This window comes from Mercenaria mercenaria, chromosome 10, assembly GCF_021730395.1.
Source record: "Mercenaria mercenaria strain notata chromosome 10, MADL_Memer_1, whole genome shotgun sequence".
In the NCBI taxonomy this organism is placed as follows: Eukaryota; Metazoa; Mollusca; class Bivalvia; order Venerida; family Veneridae; genus Mercenaria; species Mercenaria mercenaria.
In genome coordinates, this window is record NC_069370.1 from 71,508,215 (window position 1) to 71,531,227 (window position 23,013).

At 36.0% G+C, this 23,013-nt stretch overlaps 1 protein-coding gene across 12 annotated transcripts in view; it reads right to left on the reverse strand.

Annotated features, from left to right (window-relative positions):
- The window catches only part of LOC123560649 (histone-lysine N-methyltransferase 2C-like), a 108,055-nt gene that overhangs the window by 61,675 nt on the left and 23,367 nt on the right, over positions 1–23,013 (reverse strand). For 10 of the 12 annotated variants that reach the window (XM_053553333.1, XM_053553338.1, XM_053553334.1 and 7 more), the window contains exons 17-34: positions 20,254–20,355; positions 19,918–19,992; positions 19,513–19,635; positions 18,875–18,979; positions 18,040–18,221; positions 17,417–17,581; positions 16,954–17,066; positions 14,304–14,660; positions 11,034–11,159; positions 10,422–10,666; positions 7,753–8,155; positions 6,942–7,079; positions 6,367–6,570; positions 4,374–4,473; positions 3,718–3,929; positions 3,313–3,386; positions 886–1,069; positions 314–412 (exon numbers count right to left, since the gene is read on the reverse strand). In XM_053553333.1, coding sequence (XP_053409308.1) covers positions 314–412; positions 886–1,069; positions 3,313–3,386; positions 3,718–3,929; positions 4,374–4,473; positions 6,367–6,570; positions 6,942–7,079; positions 7,753–8,155; positions 10,422–10,666; positions 11,034–11,159; positions 14,304–14,660; positions 16,954–17,066; positions 17,417–17,581; positions 18,040–18,221; positions 18,875–18,979; positions 19,513–19,635; positions 19,918–19,992; positions 20,254–20,355 — 3,007 coding nt within the window. The remainder of the gene's footprint in view (positions 1–313; positions 413–885; positions 1,070–3,312; positions 3,387–3,717; positions 3,930–4,373; positions 4,474–6,366; positions 6,571–6,941; positions 7,080–7,752; positions 8,156–10,421; positions 10,667–11,033; positions 11,160–14,303; positions 14,661–16,953; positions 17,067–17,416; positions 17,582–18,039; positions 18,222–18,874; positions 18,980–19,512; positions 19,636–19,917; positions 19,993–20,253; positions 20,356–23,013) is intronic. The other 2 variants (XM_053553340.1, XM_053553332.1) reach the window with 2 other exon arrangements.

Below are 23,013 nucleotides of genomic sequence, written 5' to 3' on the forward strand. Positions count from 1 at the left end.
TCATTCATCCTTTCAAACCAATTACTTATCACAGGTAATCATCTCTGAAAGTCTGGCTTCCACATGATTATTGGAATGTATCCAAACACAAAGCAAAATGTTTCCAGTCGAAAAAAATGAGTATATTTTAAACAACTTAATTCAAGGTTATAAAACTAAAACTGGAGACCAGCATGTGACTGGTTGTTTCTGAAGACAAATTTAAAATTGACCAATGCCAAGGTTTGTATTCCGAGACTGCTCTCCCAACTTAAATTTTCACACTTAAAAACCAGAATTATGAATTCTCTTTAATCAACGAACAATATCTTACCATCAGGTGTTCCTGGAATCATTTGAGAACCATGCCTCATCGGACTCTGCATACCACCTGGACTTGAATGGATAGGACTTTGCATACCTGCTGCACCTGCTAATTAAAAACACAATTCTACTTTTATTATATAACAACTGCAGTAAAGATATGCAACATACTGACAATGATCTATATTCTGCTATTATAATCTTCTTTTCAAGTATGTCCATTCCATACATACAACTTGACTACATACAGTGTAATCTCGAGGGGACTCATTTTTGTATATTTAAAGTTTGTGCCCCTTTGAAAGATAAAGCTCAAAAGGAATAAATAAATATTTTTGTTTTTCTAATTTAAATTTGAAATGCCATAATTCATGTTTGCACAAAATAGCTTATTTTCTAGCACAACCAGGAAATTCAATGACAATGTAAATTGTATGATTTCAGTACTGACATGACTAGTATTGACCACCAGTAGATATTAAATCAATGAAGATAATACACTGCAAAGAAAATACATTGTTAAATGGTACTGAAGAGATGCCATTAACAGTGTTCAACAAGAGACAATAACTAAATACTTGCCCTCAGGGCTTGGAAACATTTCTGGTGCTCTCATTCCTGGCATGCCTGGTAAATGACCCTGCTGCTGCTGTTGTTGTTGTTGTTGCTGCTGAATAAGGGCTTCAGTTTTCTTCCTGCGCTGCTCTGGTGTCAATTTGGTCTGTGCTTTAGCCTTAATGTTACCTCTATTCTTCCTTGCCTTCAGCTGAATTCAGTAAGTTTAAACATTAATACTTCACAGTTAAAAAAGTTCTTGATATTACATAATATACTTCACATCTGCTTCCTGGAATTCAAACCAGTACTCTGTCAGAGGTTGCTGTGTCCATGCCTACTTGTACAGGCAGAACTGGCATGAAGTTAAAATTCCAAAGCATGAAAACCACTTTCTGAAAGTTATACATATCTTTTTTGCTTTCAAAAAAAGAGATATAATACACAAATTGTGAAGGCTTCTATCTAAGAGGATATCATACACAGCTATTTTGAGACCGTTACTGAAAGGGCATAACTACTGAAAAATAACTAGAAAATGCTTTTGTAAAAAAGCGCATGTCTCCCCCAATGCAAAGTCCTATAGCCAAGAAGTCAATAGGGGTCAGGAGCGAAAGTCAAAGAGACACTGATGGTTGGCTGCAATAGGGATCATCTACATGTCCAATCATCCCGCTAAATTTCAACACTCTTGGCCTAGTGGTTCTCAAGTCACTGTTCAGGCTTCTGTGACCTTGACCTTTGATCAAGTGACCTCAAAATAAATAGGGGTCATCTACTCTGCATGTCCAATCATCCTATTAAGTTTCGACATTGTAGGTCAAGTGGTTCTCAAGTTATTTCCAGAAAATGATTTTACATGAACAGGCCACTGTGACCTTGACCTTTAATAGACTGACCCCAAAATCAATAGGGGTCATCTACTCTGCATGTTCAATCATCCTATGAAGTTTCAACATTCTGGGTCAAGTGGTTCTCAAGTTATTGATCGGAACTGGTTATCAATGTTCAGGCCCCTGTGACCTTGACCTTTAACGGAGTGACCCCAAAAACAATAGGGGTCATTTACTCTGCATGAACAATCATCCTATGAAGTTTCAACATTCTGGGTCGAGAGGTTCTCAAGTTATTGATTGGAAATGGTTTTCCATGTTCAGGCCCCTGTGGCCTTCACCTTTAACAGAGTGACCCTAAAATCGTTAGGGAACATCTACTCTGCATGACCAATCATCCTATGAAGTTTCATCATTCTGGGTCAAGTGGTTCTCAAGTTACTGACCGGAAATGGTTTTCAATGTTCAGGCCCCTGTGACCTTGACCTTTCATAAAGTGACCCAAAAATCGTTAGGGGTCATCTACTCTGCATGACCAATCATCCTATTAAGTTTCAACATTCTGGGTCAAGTGGTTCTCAAGTTACTGACCGGAAATGGTTTTCAATGTTCAGGCCCCTGTGACCTTGACCTTTAATGGAGTGACCCCAAAATCGATAGGGGTCATCTACTTTGCATGTACAATCATCCTATGAAGTTTCAACATTCTTGGTCAAGTGGTTCTCTAGTTATTGATCGGAAATAGTTTTCCATGTTCAGGCCCCTGTGACCTTGACCTTTGACAGAGTGACCCCAAAATCAATAGGGGTCATCTACTCTGCATGACCAATCATCCTATGAAGTTTCAACATTATGGGTCAAGTGGTTCTCAAGTTACTGACCGGAAATGGTTTTCATTGTGCGGGCCCTTGTGACCTTGACCTTTAATGGAGTGACCCCAAAATCGAAAGGGGTCATCTACTTTGCATGTACAATCATCCTATGAAGTTTCAACATTCTGGCTCAAGTGGTTCTCTAGTTATTGATCGGAAATGGTTTTCCATGTTCAGGCCCCTGTGACCTTGACCTTTGACAGAGTGACCCCAAAATCAATAGGGGTCATCTACTCTTCATGACCAATCATCCTATGAAGTTTCAACATTCTGGGTCAAGTGGTTCTCAAGTTACTGACCGGAAATGGTTTTCAATGTTTGGGCCCCTGTGACCTTGACCTTTAATGGAGTGACCCCAAAATCAAAAGGGGTCATCTACCCTTCATGATCAATCATCCTATGAAGTTTCAACATTCTGGGTCAAGTGGTTCTCTAGTTATTGATCGGAAATGGTTTTCAATGTTCGGGCCCCTGTGACCTTGACCTTTGACGGAGTGACCCCAAAAACAATAGGGGTCGTCTACTCCAGCAGCTCTACAACCCTATGAAGTTTGAAGGTTCTAGGTCAAATGGTTCTCCAGTTATTGCTCGGAAATGAAGTGTGACGGACGGACGGACGGACGGACAGTGCAAAAACAATATGTCTCCTGGGGGAGACATAATTAAGGTTATAATTTGACAGTTTTTCATTCTGAAAAAAATCTGTATAATACGTACTCAAAAATAAGAGACATGAAAATTCAAATTACCAGGTAAGGCTGTTTTTCATCCGGTGTCAATTTACGCCAGATCTTGGCAATCTGTTTTGATCGCTCAGACCAGTCTGTAAGAAATGAGACATTTAAATGCATATAAACTGTACAAAGCAAACATTAAAAAAAAGTGCACCCTGGAACTGGAATAAACAATTTTGTAACAATCCCTTTCTGGAAAACAGTCTTGTTCCAAGAATGGGTTCTAATCTTCCATCCCTTAGTTACTGTTCTTTACTAAGGAATGTTTGCAATACCAAACAGCCTTTACGTTTAGCTGTCTCTAAATTCTTCAGATTTATCTTAATGACATAATTATAATGTCAACTACTTCAAGGCCTTCGAGTATTTCAAATTAAGAAGTCCTCACAGAAAAATATTGGGCACTGATTTGCCAAATACCTGGATATTGTCTCTTCAGCTCGGGATGACACAGATTACAGTAAAGAATAGGAGAGATGGTAGCATTATCACCGAGATCCTCATCTGACTCCCATTTCTGCATGTTACGTCTGCTACTGTCATTTATTGCTGTGTCATCTGCTGGCATTGACGGCCAACCAGGGGGGATGAAATTTGGCGGGAATTGTGCCGCCTGTGGTGGTGGTGGCCGTCTGTAATAAAGTAACATACAAATACCTTCTTACACCAAAAAATCATGTTTATTTCTTTATAATATGCAACATCAACCTACTTTTCACAAATAAGAAATAATGTTTTTATATTTGATCTACAATAATACATGTAAGACCTACTAGAATCAAAATAATATACAGAATCCTGTTTATATTTATTTAAACACTCCGGAGTTAGTATAGGCATAATTTGTTCTGGCTATGTTCTCATGAAATTATTCTGAAGACAATCATCCTTCGTCATATCAACTGAATAAAAACATACTTCTGTTACAGATAATTGTGAGAAACAGTCATTTTCGGTTACTGCCATATTTTACCTTTTTATTTGGGAAAAATGCGTATCAAATATGAGATCTTGACAGAAAAATTAAACTCCTAGAAATAAGAAACCTTAGTAAAAATTAATGCTCATCTACTTACGGAAAGTTCTGTGGTGGAAATCCAGGAAATGATGGTCTAATAGACATTTCTGGTAAACCCTGTCCATGAGCAGATGACAATGGTAACTGGAACCCTTGCCCTTCAAAACAACATTTTATTATGTGTGTCAGAAATCATTTTTCTTTGCCTGACCTTAATAATATACATGTAGGGAATATTAACTTCTGTCAATCCAACAAATTACCAGGGATATAAATCAGCACTAGCCCAGTCACCCACAAATACCCTTGTTATATGCTTGACGACTCAATTTTCAATGACAATTATCCAGGCACCAAGCAGCAATATAATTTCTTTTTATTAAACTTTCATGCACAGCAGACAACCAGTTAGAACATGTATACAGTCTAACCTGTCTTAAGCAGCCAGCCAAGGGAAGCAGACAATTTGGCCGCTTAAGCCAGGTGACCGCCGATCGGAGGTGCAGCCAGTATATGTATTTTTCAAACTTCTGACCGGTCTATAGCCTTTTGGCCCATTTCTTTTTGGGGTTTCCATTATTATTTTGCCAGAATACAATGACGTGCATTTGCCTTCACAGTACGAAAACTCCGGCGCGTTTTTTTTTACCACAAAAATTGTTACAGACAATTTTCCAACTTCAAACAAGTTTGTTTACAATTTTCGCCATTTTGGTAAGGGAAGCCACTCTCGGCGCTTATTGTCTACGCTAGATCTAAGATTGCCGTTACGTTCCGTAAAAGATAAGAGTGGTTTATGTTTTTTTTTCAAACACAATTAATTTGGTATAAATTTAATAGTATTTTCATAACAGAAGTATAAAAAAATCACAAATATTATGCTACTGGTTAGTTATCGAGTATTATCTTTAACCGAGGTCAAACTGTGAACAACAAAACTGACACGAGGTGACATGCTAATTACCGATAATTACTGGCCATTTGATCATAACAAAAGGGGATTAAACCTTTGGTTATCAGTTTTAATTGAGAAGCTCATGTCATTTTGTCGTTCTTGTGGTGAAGTCACGTGAAACTTAGCAACCACGTGCTTCTCAAAATCGGGTATCTTCGGCGATTATTGCCTAAAAATAATTGGTTTTAGAAGAAAAATGGCCGCTGAAAGGGGTCAAATACGGCGGTCGGGAGGCAATTTCGGTGGCCGCTGGCCGCAGATGGCCCACTGAATAAAGTGATAAAATAGAGGAAAATCCGTCGGGGGCGTCATAAAATGGCCGCTGAACGGAGGTGACCGCTGATCGGAGGTGACCGTTAGTACAGGTTAGACTGTATACTATATCCAATCAGCATACTTGATACAGAACCTATGGAACATCTAATGATTGTCCCCATGTAAAGATTCTGATATTACTTCCAAAGTGGTGAAGTTATTTTGATGGAATGCAAATTATTGAAGTCAAGTTCTGTGACTATTTATTTATTTATCGATTTATTTGGGTTTTACGGTGCAACAACACAGTATAGGTTATAAAGTTCTGTGACAGACAACACTATAGATGAAGTATCAAAGTTAAGGTATGGCTACATGAATGGTTACAGGTGCCCTGTTAAATACAGCCTCAAATTCTGCATACTTATGTCCAAAATAGTCATTTTTTCATGAAAACAGTACAATGTATTTCGTCAGATAGGTGAGCCCCATGTTTTAAAAATGATCCCTAAACTTTGAAAGCTACAAGTATTGCTGGCTAGCTGCTGCTGACTGTTTATTTATATTCCTGACTAAACAATGTAGTTCAAAAAGTTCAACCAGTCTTGTTTTTGAAAAACATCATGCTTTTTCAGTAAGTAAACTTTTCACTTACTTTCCTTCTATCACAGATTGTCGGACAACTTCTATGCAGGGTTTCTGTACAACAAAACCAATTTTTTCTCTTACTTTGAGGTGTCAGGGTAAAATAGCTATCCCAGCATTAATCAATTTCACACAAAAAATCCTGTATATCTCTTCTAAAATATAACTGGTAACTTCTTTCTGAGACTTTATTTACCTTGTGGTGGAAGCTGGGGCGGAGGTTGTTGAAGGCCCAGTAGCTGAGGTGTGGGCTCTTGTGTGTGGCCTGGATGTGGCACGGGTGGCAAGCTGGGTGGCTGTGACTGCGAGGGGCCTGGTCCCTGATCGCCCTGACCATCACCTTGCATAACAACTTTAAATACATCCTCTACAGTCTTGCTATCAATGTGCTGCAGACCTGCTATTATAAGAAGAAAATCTCAATGCGATTATTCAAACTAACTTCAGTCACAAAGAATTTCTGTTCAGAAACTTTTCAAAATTTCCTCACTTAAAATTTGGTTTAACAAATTTATTTTAGCATAATTATGCAGAAATCCTTTGTCTGCTTTCTTTAGAAAAATTAAGAAAGCACATGGTGACACCACTATGACGAAGACTTACCAAATGGTATAAATCCCGAGTTACCCATTTAACATTTTACTGTTCCCTATAGGGATCTTGTAAGATTAACATTAACATACTTCTCATTGACCACAGGCATGTGTATGCATATTCCAATTTTTAAAACATTGTACAACAAGTAAACAATCCAATAAGAGAGATATATACCTGCAGACAGCATAGATATTGTATCCTCCACCTCATCCAAGTCCCCAAGGTTCTCAGTATCTGCTGGTTTAGTTTCCAGAGGTTTCGGTTCCTGAGCCACAGCAGCTTCCTCCTCCTCCAGCAGCGCCGTGTTCAATCCTGTAAAAAATGTACAGCATCACCTCTGCTTAATGTGTCTGACTCAAGTTTAATATCTTTTCAACAGTATTTCAGTTATGTAATTGTGGTCAGTTACATATATATTATATGTTATACCGGATTTATCCTATGCAATGTTCTTGGATTCTGTACCAGAACTGATTTATTCTCTAGAAATAAGTGACTACTTCCCCTCACAAATACCAGGTGGAGGATGAATGACTTTGAACATACTGTTTTATCAATCATGAATGACTTTGAACATACTGTTTTATCAATCATGAATGACTTTGAACATGCTAAGAATTACCTCACCAGGGAGGCATAATAAAGCTAGAAATGCCACTTCAACAAAACAAAATTTAAGTTCTTTTAAAACGATTTTTATGTACCATTAGGCTGTTTGGTAACATCTAATCTGGATCAATCCATTTTTTTGCTGATCAATTTTAGCTTTTCTGCTTGTTGGGTTCAAGTCGTACTAACACAAGTTAGCTCATCCAGTCACTTTCCAGCTTTTAAAGGTTGAGGAAAAGCCTTGATATATTATTTAAGCCATGGGCAGGCACACTGGCATTCCCAGGTCAGTTAAATGGCTTCCTCAAATGATGACTAGAGAACCTGACATAATAAACCAATAGGTAATAAAGGCAATAAATATTAATTAAGATACCTGATTCTATATCTATATTGTTGTCCAGATGATTGCCTCCCTCTAATTCACTCTCAATCATCTTTATAAAATTATCATCAATGTCAAAGTCACCAACATCTTCTGGTAACTGGAAATCTGCTGTTTCTGGAGAAACATTTATTCCAGTTTCATGATCTAATGGTTCTTTCAAATCTGTTCCTTTATCTGCAGAAATATCTACAGATGACGGTTTAGGCATTTCAGCAAGTTCTTTCCGAATTTGGCTTGATATCTGTATAGAACTCTCATCCTTTACTGTTGTGTCGGTAAATAATTTTGCTGTCTCTGTAGCAGACTTTTCTTCATCAGAGTCTAAGGATTTGAGGGTTTCTTTTGGGGCTTCACGACTTTTAAACAAAATTTCACTTCCGAAAAATGCCTCCTACAAAGCAATGAAAAATATTTTAGCAATGAAAAACTAGGTAAAATTTAGGATTTAATCAAAATAATCTCAAAGCAAAAACTCAAAGACACAACAAATAACAAGAGGGCCAAGATGGCCCTAGGTCGCTCACCTAAGAAACACACCATAACAGTGTAAAACATGTTTGACCTAGTGATTTCATGGAAACAAATATTCTGACCAATTTTCATTAAGATTGGACCAAAAAATTGGTCTCTTGCGATAAAAAACAAGCATTTTCTTAGATATGACCTAGTTTTTGACCTAGATGACCATGTTCAAACTCGACCTAGATTTTATCAAGGCAATCATTCTGACCAAAATTCATAAAGATCAATTGAAAAATACAGCCTCTATCACATACACAAGTTTTTTCTTTGATTTGACCAAGTGACCTAGTTTTTGACCTCAGATGACCCATATTCAAATTCGACCTAGATTTCATTAAGGCAATCATCCTGACCAAATTTCATAAAAATCAATTGAAAAAAAAACAGTCTCTATCGCATACACAAGATTTTTCTTTTAATTTGACCTAGTGACCTAGTTTTTGACCTCAGATAACCCATATTCAAATTCGACCTAGATTTCATCAACGCAATCACTCTGACCAAATTTCATGAAGATCAATTGAAAACTACATCCTCTATTGCATACACAATGTTTTTCTTCGATTTGACCTAGTGACCTAGTTTTTGACCAAGATGACCCATTTTCGAACTCGGCCTAGATTTTATCAAGGTAATCATTCTGGCTAAATTTCATGAAGATCAGTTGAAAAATACAGCCTCTATCGCATACACAAGGTTTTTCCTTGATTTGACCTAGTGACCTAGTTTTTGACCGAGATGACCCATTTTCGAACTCGGCCTAGATTTCATCAAGGTAATCATTCTGACCAAAATTCATGAAGATCAATTGAAAAATACCGCCTCTATCGCATACACAAGGTTTTTCTTTGATTTGACCTAGTGACCTAGTTTTTGACCCGAGATGACCCATTTTCGAACTCGGCCTAGATTTCATCAAGGCAATCATTCTGACAATATTCATGAAGATCAATTGAAAAGTACAGCCTCTATCGCATACACAAGGTTTTTCTTTGATTTGACCTAGTGACCTAGTTTTTAAACCGAGATGACCCATTTTCAAACTCGGCCTAGATTTCATCAAGATTATCATTCTGACCAATATTCATGAAGAATAATTGAAAAATACAGCCTCTATCGCATACACAAGGTTTTTCTTTGATTTGACCTAGTGACCTAGTTTTTGACCCGAGATGACCCATTTTCGAACTCGGCCTAGATTTCATCAAGGCAATCATTCTGACCAATATTCATGAAGATCAGTTGAAAAATACAGCCTCTATCGCATACACAAGGTTTTTCTTTGATTTGACCTAGTGACCTAGTTTTTGACCCGAGATGACCCATTTTCGAACTCGGCCTAGATTTTATCAAGGTTATCATTCTGACCAAAATTCATGAAGATCAATTGAAAAATACAGCCTCTATCGCATACACAAGGTTTTTCTTTGATTTGACCTAGTGACCTAGTTTTTGACCCCAGATGACTCATTTTCGAACTCGGCCTAGATTTCATCAAGGTTATCATTCTGACCAAGTTTCATGAAGATCAGTTGAAAAATACAGCCTCTATCGCATACACAAGCTAAATGTTGACAGACAGACGACAGACAGACGACAGACGACAGACAGACGACAGACGCCGGACATCGAGCGATCAGAAAAACTCACCTGAGCATTGCTCAGGTGAGCTAAAAATTTATATGTCTTGCTACAAAGTAGTCAGATTTTAAACAGCTAGACAGTATCTTGAATATTAAAGCATACAAGTATCATGGGTTTCAGTTACGTTATGATTGTCAGTTATCTTCCATGATTAAGCTGATGCATGAATGTTTATATAGGAAATGTGTACTTTAACTTCCAGAATAGTTTTCTACAACACTACTCAAATCAATCATTACATATGCAAATTCAGCGCAAGATTAGCATCTTCATCGTAAGCAAAATCATTTATATTTGTGGGAACAAATATTCGTGGAGTACGTGGTTGCGTAAATCCACAAAGTTTATTCCCAACAAACAAATATAGTTCCTACTTATTTTATTTAAGAAAGCTGAAATAAGCAATTTCAAGTCCCCACTAAATAGCCATTTTGCTAAAGCCATGAAATTTCATGCCCGCAAAATGAAACAATTTCGCAATTTATACAAACCTGCATGTATGATGGAAAGTTCTCTTGAAGTGCACTTTTACGTCTCCCTGAGCCAACTTTTCTCTGCCATTTACGTGGTTTATCTTCCTCCATGGGAACAGGCATACTGTCTTCCCCTTCCATTGACCCTCCTGGAACTATCGGCAATGGTTTATCCATCATTCCTTCTAATGAAGCCCCTTCTTCACCAGGAGGTCGTCCTCGACCGTATGTTTTTCTTTTGTTTACATTAAAGCCTCCCACACCTAAAATATATTAGAAAAAATTATTAAATTCATACACAACAGACAAAAAATTAAAACCTGGGTTTGATTTTCATTGCATATACATAGAGCAAAACTCAAGGCACAAAATATCATAAGGCATTCTTTAAACAAAGGATTTAGTATTTGAAGTTTTTGTACAAAATTCACTTGAACAGTTAAAGCCAGGGATGAATCCTTGTGTGAGGTTTGATGCAGGATTAAAGATGATAATGTGTTACAGTGAAAAGGAGAAGCTTGCCATAAAACCAATGCCACTGTGGCCTTGGTGAGCAACAGCTTTACTTACTTCTCAGTCAGGCTGTAAGTTTAAGAAGTTAACAAGTTATAGTGAAGGATATTGTCGTACCAATCTTTGTAACATTTCTCTTCTTCTTCTGCTTTTTCTCATCTTCAAGCTGTTTGATTGCCTCTGCCTCTAGGTGAAGACGAAATTCCTCAATATCTGGTGACTTCATGTCCATCACTTCTGAAACTAAGTATGTCTTTTACATTTACACAGAGATCTTCACTCAAAGTATACACCTGAAAAGTGTCCACCTTTTACTGCTCCTGTCCTTATCTTTTCTTTTCATGAACAGATTTCCTTACACTTTTCAAATATATAAACAATATTGATACTACAATATAACTAATGAATTGTAACTTACATATATATATTCAACTTCTTAAATAAGCCAAATTGTTCACTAATTAAATTTTAATTGACGCTCTTCCGATTCTTTTTTTTTTTTTTTTTTTTTTTTTTTTTTTTTTTTTTTAGATGAAACAAATCTACTATCTAATTAAGAATGTACAGCTTAACACTGCTCTATTGAGCCTTAAAACTTTGAGCATGGAGACTGACTCAAACAGTTCATATGGTTCTCAGACATTTTCCTTATATCTTCTGTTTGGACCAGTTGAAACCCTGGATGAACTGGAATTTTTTGCTCATCAGCTAATGACTTCTAGTGACTCGTGCTTAACCATTTTACTAAGTGAAATTTTGTTAGCCTTAATTATTCTGAGAGATTGTTAATCCGGTAAGATTTATTTTCAAAACTGTATAAAAGTACATTTAAATTAAACTTTACCCAACATGAAAAAAGCTTCACATTAGCATAGCTGTTTACATGTGCATGTTTTATGTTCAAACATTGGAAAAGAAATTTAAAAGTGTACATAAATAAACAAGGAGAACTGAGGAAGAGTATCTATAGGAAATGAAATCAAAAGTAGGGTTAGTGTGTGAAAACAGTCAGTTTTCAGCAACATTCTGACTTATGCAATTAAAGGGGCATTTCTCCAAATTTATGTAAATTGTATTTAGAAAAATTAGATATTATTTTTGTTTGTTAGCAACTGTATATAACATGGAAAAAAGGTTGTTTGAAGAATTGTAGACAGTATGATTACAGAACGCTTGTAGTCATAACTGACTGGCTGTGTTAGTACTGCAGGAAAAAATAAGATGTAAAGTAGAAGGAATTTAGCTATTTTAGTTCATACTGATCATAACAACTGATATAGGGTATCTTTATACCGATTCATGCTTTTTTGACATTTCACAGACTTTCCTGTCTGATTACAATAAACAATAAATCAACAGCAACAAAAGAATGGTTTACTGTTATTTCAAACAAAGCAAATGAGGACAATTAAGGATTGCAGCCATCTAAACAAATGCCTTAATACCACAAAACAAAGCAAAGCAAAGACCAACCATCAAAACAGATGCCTCACTATTAGCATAAGAAGAGAAAATGAGAACAACAAAGACAACAAGGTGATGGTTAACAACAATGGATGCTCCTCGAAATTACTGTAGCAAATGTGGCTTTCAGTCACGACGGATATGTTAAGGAGAAATGTGGTCAGCAAGAATTGTGGTTCTCTCTCATTGATCTCTATGAATGTGTAAAGTTTCAAGTCAACAAATTACATAGTATTTGAGTTATGCCCTGGACAAGGTTTTCAAAAAAGGGAGAAAATTAAACAAGAGCACCGCCTTGCGGGTGCTGACGCTCATCTGATTTTTTTTGTATAATAGAAATATTGTCCTACCCATGATTTTCTAAGTCTAAAAAGGGCCATCACTCTTGCAAAAAGCAGGATAGAGTTATGTTTCTTGATGTACAGTGTCCACTTATGATGGTGAAAAACTGTTGCAAGTTTTAAAGCAATAGCTTTGATAGTTTATGAGAAAAGTTGACTTAAACATAATATTCAACCAAGAAAATGATTTTTCTAAGTCCAAAAGGGGCAATAATTATTGCAAAAAGCAGGATGGAGTTATGTTGCTTGCTGTACAGGGTCAGCTTATGATGGTGAACAAGAGTTGCAAGTTTTAAAGCAATAGCTTTGATAGTTTAAGAGAAAAAGTTGACCTAAACATAAAACTTAACCAAGAAAATCTGATATTTTCTAAGTCCAAAAGGGGCCATAAATCTTGCAAAAAGCAGGATGGAGTTATGTTTCTTGCTGTACAGGGTCAGCTTATGATGGTGAACAAGTGTTGCAAGTTTTAAAGGAATAGCTTTGATAGTTTAAGAGAAAAAGTTGACCTAAACATAAAACTTAACCAAAGAAATTGATATTTTCTAAGTCAAAGGGGCCATAAATCTTGCAAAAAGCAGGATGGAGTTATGTTTCTTGCTGTACAGGGTCAGCTTATGATGGTGAACAAGTGTTGCAAGTTTTAAAGGAATAGCTTTGATAGTTTAGGATAAAAGCTGACCTAAACATAAAACTTAACCAAGAAAACTGATTTTCTAAGTCCAAAAGGGGCAATAATTCTTGCAAAAAGCAAGATGGAGTTATGTTTCTTGATGTACAGGGTCTGCTTATGATGGTGAACAAGTATTCCAAGTTTCAAAGCAAAAGCTTTGATAGTTTAGGAGAAAAGTTGACCTAAACATAAAACTTAACCAAGAAATCTGATATTTTCTAAGTACAAAAGGGGCCATAAATCTTGCAAAAAGCAAGATGGAGTTATGTTTCTTGCTATACAGGGTCAGCTTATGATGGTGAACAAGTATTCCAAGTTTCAAAGCAATAGCTTTGATAGTTTAGGAGAAAAGCTGACCTAAACATAAAACTTAACCAGGCAACGCCGACGCAGACGCCGACGTCGACGCCGACAACCGCTCAAGTGATGACAATAACTCATCATTTTTTTTCAAAAAATCAGATGAGCTAAAAATGGGAGAACCTAGAGTTAAGGTTCCTTGTCACTGCACTTCCTCTCAATGAGCTCTATCATTGTATAAATTTACAACTTGGTATCTTCAATACTTTTTGAGTTATCCTTTTTAAGTTTTCCTCCAGACAAGAAGTGTGATGGAAGGACAGACAGAAGGACAAGGTGGCGACTATATGCTCCCCCCTTCGGGGAGCATAAAAATTGGGTCATTAAAATAAGTAAAATAATCATATGAGAACAACAAATGCAAAACTTGAAACATGGCCAAAAAAAAAGGGTTAACTATTAGTTAAAACAAAGGGAAATGGGAAATAACAGCAAAGCAAAAAACAAATGGTTAACTGTTAACTTAAGCAAAGCAAAACAAAACAAAACAGGAAACAACAAAAGCAAAGCTTGAGAGATAAAGATTTAAAGGTACAATGGCACTCCAACCTTTATCATCATCTTTATCTGACCCAACAGATAAAAGTCGTGACAAGGCTGGTGTCGCTGATCCTTCAGATTCTTGAGAATTTTGTCTCGCCATTTTTAACTCTTCAATCTTTTTCTCAATCTCCTCCTTTTTCTCATTCCAACCTTCCGGTTTCTTGCTCCATCGACGATTTCGCTTGATTTTTGGAGCTTCCATCATTGTCTTCTCAATTTGGCGTTTAGCATGCTGGGTAATGTGAACTCCATCAAAGAGGTAATATCTTGGAGGTTCAGGTTCTCGCACTGGAGGGGCTGGGAATGGGAATGTCAAAGAAAAGTCGTCATACACCGGCTGTGGAGGTGGTGGTAGTGGTGGTACTAAAATATAAATATACAGTACACACACTGTTTATTACATGTAGATTTGTATTGTATCATGTGCACGAGTTCTGTAGTGGAGGTACCGCTCAACTCTACGAGTGCAATATCAATTCATGAAAGAATAAAAGGTATATTTTTTCATGCAAATATAGAAATTTACACTTCATGTTTTGTATCTACACCTGTTCTTAAGCCTGAAAACAACTGAAAATATATTGGCATAAACGTTTTTTTTTCAACCCAAATACACACACTAATTAAGGTAGTGCTGCACATTCAGATCAATTTTTTATCTACAATGAAGAATTTGAATAAATCATGATTTTTCAAAACTTCAAAAATATCTTTAGAAAAATCGGCAAATAAAAAAGATAGGGTCCTATGCGCGATTTTTGGTTAGACTTATTTGAAAACTTTAGACCACAGAAAAATTTTCATAACAGGCATCTGGGGGAAAATTACAATTTTGCTAACATTTTCAAGAATAAATGTCTTCTCCAATGTAGATAGAAACTTTTCACAGTGGTAACAGAACAAATGAATGTGTAATATGTAGAAACAAAATGTTAAGGTCAGTTGATTTTAATACATAATTTGGGATTATCTGACATGTCATACATTTTAATATCAAATTTTATGTTTAGAAAAGTTGTCGTTAGTGACAATGTTATTTGAATACATTTTCTAACAGTGTCATAAAACAGTTTTCATTTTCATATACAGAGTCCAGGCTTTATTCTATGTTAATCCCTTCCTGTAGAATCTAACACCTGAAATACAATTTACACTTCTTTTCATACATAATACAATTTACACGAAGATTTCTAACAATTTTTGACTGATGGACATTTGACCCCAGTGAACATTAAGTAGAAATTAAGAGCAACATACATATTTACAAAAGCTGTAGCAGTCATAAATCAACAGATAACATTGGGTGGCTTCTCCTTCACCAATCTCTAACTTTACATTTCTAGAAAAACATCAATATGTTTTAGGTACCAGTTTAAATGCCTTAAAAAAGTAATTCAGTCCAAAATTAAACAAGAGCACCGCCTTGCGGGTGCTGACGCTCATCTGATTTTTTTTGTATAATAGAAATATTGTTCTACCCATGATTTTCTAAGTCTAAAAAGGGCCATCATTCTTGCAAAAAGCAGGATAGAGTTATGTTTCTTGATGTACAGTGTCCACTTATGATTGTGAAAAACTGTTGCAAGTTTTAAAGCAATAGCTTTGATAGTTTATGAGAAAACTTGCCTTAAACATAATACTCAACCAAGAAAATGATTTTCTAAGTCCAAAAGGGGCAATAATTATTGCAAAAAGCAGGATGGAGTTATGTTGCTTGCTGTACAGGGTCAGCTTATGATGGTGAACAAGTGTTGCAAGTTTCAAAGCAATAGCTTTGATAGTTTAAGAGAAAAAGTTGACCTAAACATAAAACTTAACCAAGAAATCTGATATTTTCTAAGTCCAAAAGGGGCCATAAATCTTGCAAAAAGCAGGATGGAGTTATGTTTCTTGCTGTACAGGGTCAGCTTATGATGGTGGACAAGTGTTGCAAGTTTTAAAGCAATAGCTTTGATAGTTTAGAATAAAAGCTGACCTAAACATAAAACTTAACCAAGAAAACTGATTTTCTAAGTCCAAAAGGGGCAATAATTCTTGCAAAAAGCAAGATGGAGTTATGTTTCTTGATGTACAGGGTCTGCTTATGATGGTGAACAAGTATTCCAAGTTTCAAAGCAATAGCTTTGATAGTTTAGGAGAAAAGTTGACCTAAACATAAAACTTAACCAAGAAATCTGATATTTTCTAAGTACAAAAGGGGCCATAAATCTTGCAAAAAGCAAGATGGAGTTATGTTTCTTGCTATACAGGGTCAGCTTATGATGGTGAACAAGTCTTCCAAGTTTCAAAGCAATAGCTTTGATAGTTTAGGAGAAAAGCTGACCTAAACATAAAACTTAACCAGGCAACGCAGACGCCGACACCGACGCCGACAACCGCTCAAGTGATGACAATAACTCATCATTTTTTTTCAAAAAATCAGATGAGCTAAAAATACAACACTGAACTGAACTTGGTAAGTGACTGTACAACCTCTGTGTACCAGATCTGTTCATAAATGGATCCCCACCTCAATGGCAGGAAAAGTACTTTTCCCAGTAACTTCACTATTTCAAAGCACCTCTGAACATGTTTATCATGAAAAGGGTGCAATATAAATCTGGTAAAATAATAATAATGTTACAACAGAGACAAGTGCAAAGAGGGTAACACTCACATGGTCCTATCTGTCCAGTTCTAGGCCGACAAAAGCAGCAATGATAGCCATGTTCGGCCGCACGTTCAGCATCATCCTCATTGTGTACACCATCACAGTGAGAATGTAACCATCTGAAAGATGTATACAAGTGTAATAACTATCCAATATAAAAATTACCGTTACAAACCTAACATTCTCCACCTCCTCCATTGACTTTGGTCAACATACATTAATCAGAACAGCATAAATAAACTACCCTGTTAAGAAGGTTTAGTTGTGAGACCACAAGGTTCAAAAACACCAAACATTCTATGTAATAATTTGACAGAAAACAGTATATCTGATGTTGCTTATTCTCCATCTCTGAAGTTATCAATTTCTCATGAAGAACACCTACATGGAAAACTAAGCAAATGAAACACAGTTCAACGATGTTGCATGAACTTGTATCAAACAAACAACACCTGCTTCAAGCACATACCTGTAGCACTGTACACACTGCATTATAAGGTCTTCCTCCATGTATTTTATCCTGCAAACTGGACATGAGATCTTGCTGTGACACGGTCCACAGTGAGTATAGTTCCGTTGCCACTGACAACCATATCCTGGTGTCTTTGATCCACATATTATACACATCACACACCTACATTTGCAATATTGCGAAAACAATATAAATTGTGTTCTCATAAGCAATTGGATTTGGAAACATTTAAATTTTAATGAAAGAAAACATATTTTATAGAAAAACAAATATCAGGAAATGTAAAATCTTTCTATATTCACAAGAATTTTAATATCTTCAATGCAACTGTCACTTCGAGGTAATCAAAAGTAGAGTGCCCCAGTATACATGTGAAAATTTTAAACTAGAAAAAGTATTGTTTTAAGCTGATACTGTATTGATATAAATTTAGTAAAGCTAAATTCCTTCCATTTTACATCAAAATTTTAGTGTGACTAACAAAGTACTGAGTTTGCTACAACTTTCCTAGAATACCGCTCACAACACATGAATCACTTGGATTTTCCTTGTTTTTCCAATAACTAATAAACTAAAGTCAACTCTAAAGTTTGAAAACTCTGGCATAAATCTGGACATACCATTTACATTTCCATGTTCCTTTAGGTACATGGTCTAGTGGAGGATCGAGACAGTAAGTATGGTAACTTATATCACATTCATCACACAAGAGTAATCTCCCTTCATCATGAGGCCTGCCGCACCCCTCACAAACTGTACAATCTAAACATCGCCAACCTTTCTGTAGCACCACTTTCGTAACCTGTAAGAGTAAACACTGGAATAATACGCATGTCTTCAAGTTATCGTGTTACACAGGAAGATTCTATTCAAACTTTATGAAAATTGTAGACTTTGCAGATTTTAAAATGGTTATTTCACTTTTTTTATATTCCTGATGGGTTCTTAACTAAAACTGATGATAATACACAACTGTACGAAAACTATATATGAACTCCTTGACAAAATGTCATTACGAAAATCATTTTCAATGCAGGGACGAACACAAAGTTAGCAAAATGACTCCAGTGTTCATTATAAACAAATGCATGTTACTAGATAGGCAAGCACAGCTAACACTGAAATTCAGAAATTGAAACATTCATAATTAAATGATGCAAAATTGGAAGAAGAGTTCTGTAAGATTTGTCCTCCATTCTTGTATTTACCTAAGTTTATGATCAAACAAAGGCTAAAAAGATAATGTAAGTGCTGTAATTTGGGAATAAGTATGTTTAAAGTATGTTTAAACTGACTAAAAATTTTAATATCAAGATCTTGAAATCACGAAAATTAATCTTTCTTTGGCCTACATGCGTAAAGCAGTCCAAACAAGAGTCAGTGATATGAAAATACATCACCTTTCTATGACAGCCCTTGTTTTCAATGACAGTTCTTAATGCAGTTGTGGCATACCTTAATATTAGCACAATATGGATGGTAGCACTGTCCACACTGGGTACAAGCAATCATACGACCCTCATCACCCTTGCCAAAACTTCCACAGCTCTTACAAATATCCTGTAATAAAACACAATACATGTTCATTGTAGAACATCTATATTCCTGCTTCCAGACAGTCAAGAATGTGTACTGCCTGTGCTAAAACAAACTGATAGTAAAACTCATCAAGTGATCTTAATTAAGTTGTCAAAGAAAACAAGAAATCAAACTGACTAAAACCTGATGATATATGGGATCTGCGTAATTTAAGATATTTCAATAAAATTCTTCATACAAATTTAGTTTTAAATGGATTTTCTGATTCATTACTGCAGTGCCTCAACTTCAAGTCATATACCAGCTCTGAATTATAAGCATGTCAGGAATTACAGGGTTTGAAACAGAGTTCTTGTCTTAAAAGAACTTTAGAGTTCTAGACTTAAAAGAACCTTTCTTTACACTTAAAGAAAAACACAAGCATGAGTTGGAATCCTGCTAAGGTACAACATATAAGTACTTTTGTTTTCAGAAGCCAAACTTCAAAGTGATTTAAATAATTTTTCTCAACAAACTTAGTTAAATAAATCAGTTGTGAGAAGAAGAAAACCTACCTGATCAAATGTAAATATGTCAGATTTATTAGCTAGCACTATAGTGTTTGGATGATCATCATCGTCATCATCCGTGTCTGCATTCACCTTCTTTGACTCTCTTATACCCATTGCAGAATGTAACTGTAACAGAAGGATTTTTTAACTTTTTAAAAACTGTTCTTCATGAGTTCTGTTAAGCAAATATTAATAATAGTGAAGTCATTAATTTTTGTTGAAGATCAACCTAATGCATCTGTTGGGTAGAAATTTCTATAGCAACAGTACTGTTTATGTATAGCAACAGTAACTTTGTTTTTTACAGAAAAAAGTCTTACAATTACATGTAGTGTCAAATAAATCCCAAAGAATTCGGCCTACTGTAAAATATCAACAGTTAAGTCTTAATCTGTGTCTGCTAAATACCTTAGGTTTAGGCCCTCTTCGTTTTTCTCCAAATGTTAATGGTCTCTTCCTTTTTTCCGGTCCCATACTACGACCCTGCAACAAAGTGTGGACAACGTTAAGACACAAACATACTGACTATCAAACAGTTAAGTAAAGAACTTTTAATTCCTTCACATAAATTGATTTTGAGCAAGATAAGAACATGTGAGTAGAACTTTAAAGAGGACATGTCTGTGAAGCTTCAATTTGTTGGTTTTGTCAGATTAATACAATATGCCATTTTCCATTTCAATAGCTGTATATTTTATGAGATATTTTCGGTGTAATCAAGTTTACAAAACAATGTATATTAACCTTTGCTTTACTTGCTATAGACATCTTTTTTCTTGCCATGGCAACCAGCTTACCATGTTTACCCATATCTCCGTCTCTACCAGGTAAATAGTTTGGTGACATCTGAATTGAAAAACAAAATAAACATTTCTGTCCATATGCATTTATTGTTCCAGATCTCCTTAGACACTATCTGTGTTGGGAAGGAATTTTCAAAATCTAACAAAATAAGTAGATTATGAAAACAAGAGGACCATGATGGTCCTGAATCGCTCACCTCTTCCCACATGACCCAGTTTTGAGTATGACGTCGTTTTTTCTATTATTTGACATAGTGACCTAGTCCATGAGCTCATGTGAACCAGTTCTGAATTTGACCTAGATATTATCAAGATAAAAATTCTGACCAATTTTCATGAAGATCCATTGAAAAATATGGTCTCTAAAGAGGTCACAAGGTTTTTCTATTATTTGACCTATTGACCTAGTTTTCGAAGTTACATGACCCTGTTTTTAACTTTACCTAGAAAAAATCAAGGTGAACATTCTCAATAATTTTCATGAAGATCTCATGAAAAATATGGCCTCTAGAGAGGTCACAAGGTTTTTCTATTTTTATACCTACTGGCCTAGTTTTTGACCGCACGTGACCCAGTTTCGAAACTGACCTAGATATCATCAAGGTGAACATTCAGAACAATTTTCATGAAGATCCATTGAAAAATATGGCCTCTAGAGAGGTCAAAAGATTTTTCTAATTTTAGACCTACTGACCTAGCTTTTGACCGCAGTTGACCCAGTTTCAAACTTGACCTAGATATCATGAAGCTGAACAATCAGACCAACTTTCATACAGATCCCATGAAAAGTATGGCCTCTAGAGAGGTCACGTTTTTTTTATTATTTGACCTACTGACCTAGTTTTTTACGGCAAGTGACCCAGTTTCAAACTTGACCTAGATATCATCAAGGTGAACATTCTGACCAACTTTCATGAAGATCCATTCAAGGGTATGACCTCTAGAGAGGTCACAAGGTTTTTCTATTTCAAGACCTACTGACCTAGTTTTTGATTGCAGTTGTCCCATTTCAAACTTGACTTATATATCATCAAGATAAACATTCAGACCACCTTTCATACAGATCCCATGAAAAATATGGCCTCTAGAGAGGTCACGTTTTTTCATTATTTGACCTACTGACCTACTTTTTCATGGCACGTGACCCACTTTTGAACTTGATCTAGATATCATCAAGATGAACATTCTGACCAATTTTTATGGAGATCCATTCACAAGTATGGCCTCTAGAGAGGTCACAAGGTTTTTCTATTTTTAGACCTACTGACCTAGTTTTTGACCGCACATGACCCTGTTTCAAACTTGACCTAGATATCATTAAGATGAACATTCAGACCAACTTTCATACAGATCCCATGAAAAATATGGCCTTTAGAGAGGTCACAAGGTTTTTCTATTATTTGACCTACTGACCTAGTTTTTGATGGCACGTAACCCACTTTCAAACTTGACCTAGATATCATCAAGATGAACATTCAGACCAACTTTCATACAGATCCCATGAAAAATATGGCCTCTAGAGAGGTCACAAGGTTTTTCTATTATTTGACCTACTGACCTAGTTTTTGAGGGCACGTGACCCAGTTTCAAACCTGACCTAGATATCATCAAGGTGAACATTCTGACCAACTTTCATGAAGATCCATTGAAAATTATGGCCTCTAGAGTGGTCACAAGGTTTTTCTATTTTTAGACCTACTGACCTACTTTTTGGCCGCACGTGACCCAGTTTCGAACTTGACCTAGAATTTACCAAGATGAATATTTTGACCCATTTTCATAAAGATCCCATGAAAACTGTGACCTCTAGAGATGTCACAAGGAAAAGTTTACGCACGGACGCACGACGGACGCTGCGCGATCACAAAAGCTCACCTTGTCACTTCTTGACAGGTGAGCTAAAAAAATTGCAGTAAAAAATTTAAGAAAATATTTTGCAGTGATTTCTAAGATGAATAATACGAAAATGTAACTATGACAGCATAAACCAACAAGAGGACCATGATGGTCCTGAATCGCTCACCTGTTCCCACATGACCCAGTTTTGAGTATGACGTCGTTTTTTCTATTATTTGATATAGTGACCTAGTTTTTGAGCTCATGTGACCCAGTTTTGAATTTGATCTAGATATCATCAATTCTGACCAATTTTCATGAAGATCCATTGAAAAATATGGCCCCTACAGAGGTCACAAGGTTTTTCTATTATTTGACCTATTGACCTAGTTTTCAAAGGTACGTGACCCTGTTTTGAACTTGACCTAGATATCATCAAGGTGAACATTCTCACTAATTTTCATGAAGATCTCATGAAAAATATGGCCTCTAGAGAGGTCACAAGGTTTTTCTATTTTTATACCTACTGGCCTAGTTTTTGACCGCATGTGACCCAGTTTCAAAACTGACCTAGATACCATCAAGGTGAACATTCAGACCAATTTTCATGAAGATCTATTGAAAAATATGGCCTCTAGAGAGGTCAAAAGATTTTTCTAATTTTAGACCTACTGACCTAGTTTTTGACCGCAGCTGACCAAGTTTCGAACTTGACCTATATATCATCAAGATGAACAGTCAGACCAACTTTCATACATATCCCATGAAAAATATGGCCTCTAGAGAGGTCACAAGGTTTTTTCATTATTTGACCTACTGACCTACTTTTTGAAGGCACGTGACCCAGTTTCGAATTTGACCTAGA